Source organism: Echinops telfairi, unplaced genomic scaffold, assembly GCF_000313985.2.
Source record: "Echinops telfairi isolate 266 unplaced genomic scaffold, ASM31398v2 ScPeMD7_7407;HRSCAF=8445, whole genome shotgun sequence".
NCBI classification, from domain to species: Eukaryota; Metazoa; Chordata; class Mammalia; order Afrosoricida; family Tenrecidae; genus Echinops; species Echinops telfairi.
The window spans coordinates 8,242,008-8,248,488 of record NW_022111307.1 but is presented as its reverse complement, the minus strand read 5'-3'; the positions used below and the strand labels follow the sequence as shown (position 1 = coordinate 8,248,488).

Genomic DNA, 6,481 nt, shown 5'->3' with positions numbered 1-6,481 from the left:
GCCCCCGTCTGCCTGCAGGAACCTGAAGATCGGGTACTTCAGCCAGCACCACGTGGAGCAGCTGGACCTGAATGTCAGCGCCGTGGAACTGCTGGCCCGGAAGTTCCCTGGTGTGTCTGGGCTCTGAGTGCAGGGGAGAGGCCTGTCTGGGGTGGGTGCTGCAGCGCTGCCTGAGTCTAGGTTGAGGACTTGGACCGGAAACCACGTGACAGGCGGGGTCTCTTGCAGGGCGGCCGGAGGAAGAATACCGTCACCAGCTCGGGCGGTACGGCATCTCGGGAGAGCTGGCCATGCGTCCTGTTGCTAGCTTGTCTGGGGGCCAGAAGAGCCGGGTGGCCTTTGCACAGATGACCATGCCCTGGTGAGGCCGCCCACTTGCCCCTCTTGCCCAAGAGAAAAATCATCCCCTGCCCTTCAGCTCAAAAAGGGTTGTTCACCCTCCCCTCTGGATTCTGCCTTCCAGCCCCAATTTCTACATTCTGGACGAACCCACAAACCACCTGGACATGGAGACCATCGAGGCGTTGGGCTGTGCACTCAACAATTTCCGGGTGAGTGTGCCTTCGTGCAGGCCACCCCCGGGCTGGGCGCCCCCTCTCGCCACCCCCATCGCCGCCACAGCCTCCTGTCTTTCAGGGCGGCGTGATTCTGGTCTCCCACGACGAGCGCTTCATCCGGCTGGTGTGCCGCGAGCTGTGGGTGTGCGAAGGAGGTGGAGTCACCCGCGTGGACGGCGGCTTTGACCAGTACCGAGCCCTTCTCCAGGAACAGTTCCGCCGGGAGGGCTTCCTCTAGGCCCCCAGCTGGAGGACTGCTTAGGACCTGCACTCCAGGCCACGAGGACCCCCCAGCTTGGGGAGGACAGCCTTATTCCCAAACCTCCTTTAGACTGGATCATGCTCTGCACCGCTCTGGGAGCCCCACCGAGGGCCGATGAGGACTGGTCTCCCAGGAAGGGCTGGGGGGGGGGGTCCTCGGGGGTCACAGGTTCCAGACTGGGCCTGAGTGGCGCTGTGCACATTAAATCCCCCCCATGCGTCCTCCTGGCCTCTCCCATGCTGCACCCCAGGGCGGCCGCACTCGCAGACATGCGGAGGTGTTTTCCTAAGTGGGCCTCTCACAGCATACCGCTGCAGTGCCAGCCTGGCCCCTGGCTGTGGTGGCGTCCAGATGCCTGTGCACCCCTGGGGTGGACCGAGCTGGGTGGGGGTGCAGTGTGCTCCCCCCGCCCGGCCCCGCCTCGCCTCAGGGAAGAGGTCTTGGCCCCACTGCCTGGGAAGCACAGCTAGTCTGCAGGCTGCCCTCGGTGGGATGGCTCCAGCCGGTTCCAGGTTTCAGTGGCCTCTGCCCAGCCCCCGCTGCCTCTCAGCCGAATGTCTGCTCTCCTCTGGTGGCCTCGAAGATGATCCTGGGATGCGGGGAAATCTGAACACTTTGCTTTCCAGTTGAGCACTGTCAGAGGAAGAGCAGGTGTTTAATGGAGAGAATGATTTATAAATACCGTTTCTGGAGGGCTCAGCAGCTGTATGTGATTATTATGCAGAAGACACCAAGTCACCGCTTGGCTGCCACGTCATGACAACAGAGAAACCGAATGCTGCCTCCGCAGGGGTTTGGGGTGGTGGGCTGTGTCACAGCTCTCCTGGGCCCTGCCGATGCCCGGGGTTGGGGGGTGGTGCCGGGGAGAGTCTTGCTGGGGGTGGAGAGCCCTCTGCTGGGATGCCCATTTACCTGCAACCTCAGCCTTTCTCAGATCCGCACGGGATGTTTGTGACGGTTTGCCAGCCTGTAGCCCCTTCTTTGCCAGCCTGTAAGCCACTGGGGAAGTTTCCAATGCCATCTGGAAGCTGAATGGGCCGCTTTCCTCAGGCGGGCATGGGAGCTGAGTCTAAGATACAACAGCCCAGTGACTAATAGAAGTGATGGCCAGTGTGAGCCAGCACCACTGTCCTGGTTTCCTCCGCCCTGTAAAGTCCTGAAAAGGCATAGAGGCACTTGATCGGGAGGCCTGTGTGGCCGGTCCACTCCTGGAAGACCACCGGGAGGAGAAGGGCCGTCTGCTGCGTGTTTCTGGAGGATAGATGAGCTTGGGCTCAAGAAGGGGAAACAGCGTGGGCTCCCCGTCGGTCACTGGCTACGTGTGGGGCCTTGGGTAGGAGCCAGCAACACATGGCTTCCGGCTGCCTTCCAATTTGGTGATTCCCCATACAATGTGGAGAGCCTGTGCAGGTGACTGGGAGCCAAGGCTGCAGCAGCCGGAGACCCCATGGTGGGAGTGTCGGTGAGCTCGTGGAGCTGAGCATTGAGGGGGACTTAGTGGCAGAAGGTGGTTGCCTTAAGGGATGGACAAACGGCAGCTCGACCAGTTCCCACCCAGAGGGCAGCAGCTCTGGATGCCTACAGACTGCCCGTCCCAGCAGTCACCACTCCATGCTTCATGCTGGGAGAGCCTGCTAACCCCCCCCACCAAGGCGTGCCCTCCCCCACCAGCCATGGAGGCTGCTGGCCTGGAGCTGCCTGCGGTCTTCAACCCTTTAAACAGCTGTGTGTTTCTGAAGTCTAGCCTCCTTGCTTCTGTCTGGCTCAGTGGGAGGCAAGGTGCGGGGCTGTCAGAAGGTCCGTGGGTCTTGGCACTTCGGTATGTCAGAAATGACTTCACTGTGGTAGACTCCTTGGGTGCAGACAACATTTTGTAACATTCATTTTCAGGCAAATCTAGCTAGCCTGGAGTGGGAGAGAAAGGATTGATTACTCTCCCCAGGCCTGGCGTTTTGGAATATAGAAAGAACATCCTGCACAAAAGGCACCCTTCAGAGACCTGTGCAGCCTGAGTCCAGTCTACACACGGAATCCAACCAAACAAGGCCACTGCCATGGCTCTGCATCAGATGGGCAGACCCCGCTGCCCACCAGCCTGTGGGCAGGCAAGCCCAGAGGCCAGGCATAGGGGCCCAGACTCCGGCTGGCGGGCCCATGGGTGTCCCTGAGCTGGGAGTGATGGGCTTCCCACAGCCCCACGCCCTCCATTGCATGTTGTGTTGCTTCCCTCAGAAGGTGTCCGCTGCGTGCCAATTAGATTGTAGTCCCCACTTGGCCTTGGCGTCCTTGCAGGTCCAGCCCTGGCGACTGTAGTACCACCCGTCTAGCCTTTGTAAATTCCACCACTTAAAAAGAATCAGGAATTGCACCCAGGGATTTGAACAAATGTCTCTCAGAGGAGCGTGTGATAAAGTCCCTGGCACAGTAGCTGACCTACACTGGTGTTCAGTGGATGGGTGTGCATGAAATGATCCAACAAGAATGGGGTGGTGGGAACGTCTCCGGAAACTGCTGGAGAGTACATCTTGAATCATAGTGACCCTTTAGGGGTTTTTTTGGGTTTTTTTCCCTAATCATTTTATTAGGGGCTCATACAACTCTTACCCCAATCCATACACACATCAATTGTGTAAAGCACATTTGTACATTCATTGCCCTCATCATTCTCAAAACATTTCCTCTCCACTTAAGCCCCTGGCATGAGGTCCTCATTTTTCCCCTCCCTCCCCGCTCGCCCCTCCCTCATGAGCCCTTGATAATTTATAAATTATTTTGTCATATCTTGCCCTGTCCGACGTCTCCCTTCACTGACTTTTCGGTTGTCCGTCCCCCAGGAAGGAGGTCACATATAGTTCCTTGCATAGTGACCCTTTGGGAGGGAGAACTCCCCCTGCAGGTTGCTGAGGCACCAGATCTTTTCAGAGAAGAAAGCCTCGTCTTTCTCCTGTGGAGCAGCTGGTGGATTTGAACTGCTGACTTGTCAAGCACTGGAAGTTGGCCTCTCCTGGTAAACTGCCCGTACCCAAAAAGCAGTTGATCGTGCCCGCTTCTTTGGGTGTAACTGCAAGGATGCGGTGTGTAAGCAGATTTTTTTTGTAAATTGTAAAGTGATATGTATTCAAAGGGAGTTAGTTCAAGGGAAGAGGGATGGGGCAGCAGCCGGCACTTCCTCTGGAGCAGGGCAGATATGCACACACAAACACGCACATGCGCACACACGAATGCCCAAGGCTGTCATCAGATGGCTGAACCCCGGGCCACCCACAGAACCTCCACATCTGCGGCGCCAGACAGCAGAAAGCAAGAATGTAGAAACCCAGCAGGAGACAGCCCCGCCCCAGCTGAGCTGACAGGGTGCGCAGAAATCACTGTGCAACTTAAACCCACTCTAATAATACGCATAGGTCGTGCCCTGTTGGTAATTCTAGGTTTCTGTTTCCTTTATGTTAAATAAATGGTGGTTTGAACGTGATTGCTGCTTTATTGTGTGGAGATAGACCTGTGAAACCCTAAATTAGAACAAATATTTGTTAGCCTGTGTTATAGAGCCAGCAGCCAGGTTTCTGGGTCCTCCGCCGCCGCCGCCACCGCCTTCTATTTCTTCCGGTCAGCTGCCTTCAACTCTACTCCACACCCATCCATCCAATGGATGCCATTCTCATTCAGTGGCTGCGGGCATGCCCAAGTCCTTGTGGCCTTCCGTCCGTTTGTTGTCCAATGCCCACTCGGGCTCTCTCCAACGGGGGAGTTTCCCCACGGGATGTCCTCAGCTGCGATCGCTTCAGGAGCAGCTGGCCACTGTGGGGCCGCTGGTGGGTTCAAACCACCAACAATCCAGTGAAGAGCCGAGTGCTTAACTGTTGTATTACCAAGGCTCCCCTGAGTCAATGCTGACCCACAGCCTCCCAGGGTGGGATGCCAAGACTAGAACTGTTTACAGAAGTTGAAAGTCCAGTCTTTCTCCTCCCGACCTGCTAGTGGTTTCAAACTGCCGACCGTGCGGATGGCAGCCCAACGCATGATCACCATGCTATCCCACCAGGGGTCCCCACGGAAAGTGACCGTGAATCTGATTTGATTTTGTTGTTCGACTTAAATTAGGACATCAGCTCTGGAGTCTGCATGGGAGTCTATATCCCATGTATCTAATAGTGTGGGAGCCACTCTGTGCTTAGTTCCCTGACCTCTGAAATGGTCGTTGGTGATCTTCACACCACGGGAGTGAGGTGAACAGCAGATAGAACAGGCAGGACTCTCAGCATGGTCTCTGGTGGTCCCAGCATGTTAGCCAGGATGACGGTGATGATGAGGATTTGTTGTAACACTCGCTGCCTTCTTGGTTTTGTCATGAGATACTGTTTATGACGCCCTGTGGCTGAGAACCACTGCGTGCAGTTCTGGGGCTCCCCTCTCCCCCAAAAGGCCTCCTTGGGCCCGGGAAGTCCTGCTTTTCCTTCCTGAGTCTCCTTCCCACTGCAAAGACGTTTTCTGAGTCTTGTTCAGCCCCCACCCCGCTCTGTCCCTCTAGATCTTTCTGCATGTTCTTCGCCCCATCTGTTCCATCACATGATATTGTGGTAGTGACTGCATCAGCGGAGGAGTCCGGTTTGTGTTCACTACAGACCTCCAGGCAGTTCTTCGAAACCCTCTCACCAGAGACGACGCAGCCAGTAAGAATCAACAAACTGTGACTGAGATCTAGAAATCACGCAGGAGATTGTAAATTGTGGTTGAGTGGAGGGTGGGGATCAAGGTTGGGGACGTTGAAGAACCACTTCTTTAGCTTGTGACTTGGCTTCTTGAATGGATTTTCTCATCAGGAAACAAAGTGTTAACCAGCAACGATGGATTTTTGGGGACACTTATCAGCTACATTGCTAATGGCAAATGACTAAAAGTGTTAACCAGCAACGATGGATTTTTGGGGACACTTATCAGCTACATTGCTAATGGCAAATGACTAAACTGTTCTCTCTACACATCACTGCCATCCAGGCAGTTCCAAAACCTGGTGACCCTGGAGAACAGAGTGGAACTTCCCTCGGGGGTTTGAGACTAACTCTTTTTTTTTGTTTTTCTTTTTTCTTTTTTTTTTGCAGTGAGTGAGTGAGTGAGACAGTGAGAGAGTGAGAGTGAGTGAGTGAGACAGTGAGTGAGAGTAAGTCAGTGATTGAGTGAGACAGTGAGTGAGTGAGACAGTGAGTCAGTGAGAGTGAGACAGTGAGTCAGTGAGAGAGTGAGAGTCGAGACTAACTCTTTACGGAGAAAGACTGTCTCTGCTTTCTGCCGTGAAGCAGCTGGTTGTGGAATACAGAAAGGTTTCTCCCCAGGTCAGCGGTTCTCAACCTTCCTAATGCCTCCACCCTTTCGTACAGTTCCTCATGTGGTGGTGACCCCCCCCCCCCAACCATAACATTATTTTCATTGCTACTTCATTACTGTAATTTTGCTACTGTTAGGAATCAGGCGATCCCTAGGAAAACGTCGTTCCACCCCCCAAAGAGGTGGTGACCCACAGGTGGAGAACTGCAGCAATGGTCGTGTGCAGCAGATGTCCCTAATTCAGCTCATCTTGATCTTTTGACTGTTACTTTGATGAACATTGATTGTGGGTCCAAACAAGATGAAATCTTGGACAACTTCAACCATTTCCCCGTTTATA

At 54.8% G+C, this 6,481-nt stretch overlaps 1 protein-coding gene across 1 annotated transcript in view; it reads left to right on the top strand.

The window, feature by feature from the left end:
* Positions 1 to 1,518, top strand: part of ABCF3 (ATP binding cassette subfamily F member 3) — an 8,777-nt gene extending 7,259 nt beyond the window's left edge. Inside the window, exons 18-21 of the mRNA XM_004713444.2 lie at positions 19 to 110; positions 229 to 361; positions 464 to 551; positions 637 to 1,518. Coding sequence (XP_004713501.1) covers positions 19 to 110; positions 229 to 361; positions 464 to 551; positions 637 to 795 — 472 coding nt within the window. The 3' untranslated portion in view covers positions 796 to 1,518. The remainder of the gene's footprint in view (positions 1 to 18; positions 111 to 228; positions 362 to 463; positions 552 to 636) is intronic.
* Positions 1,519 to 6,481: the final 4,963 nt, after the last annotated feature.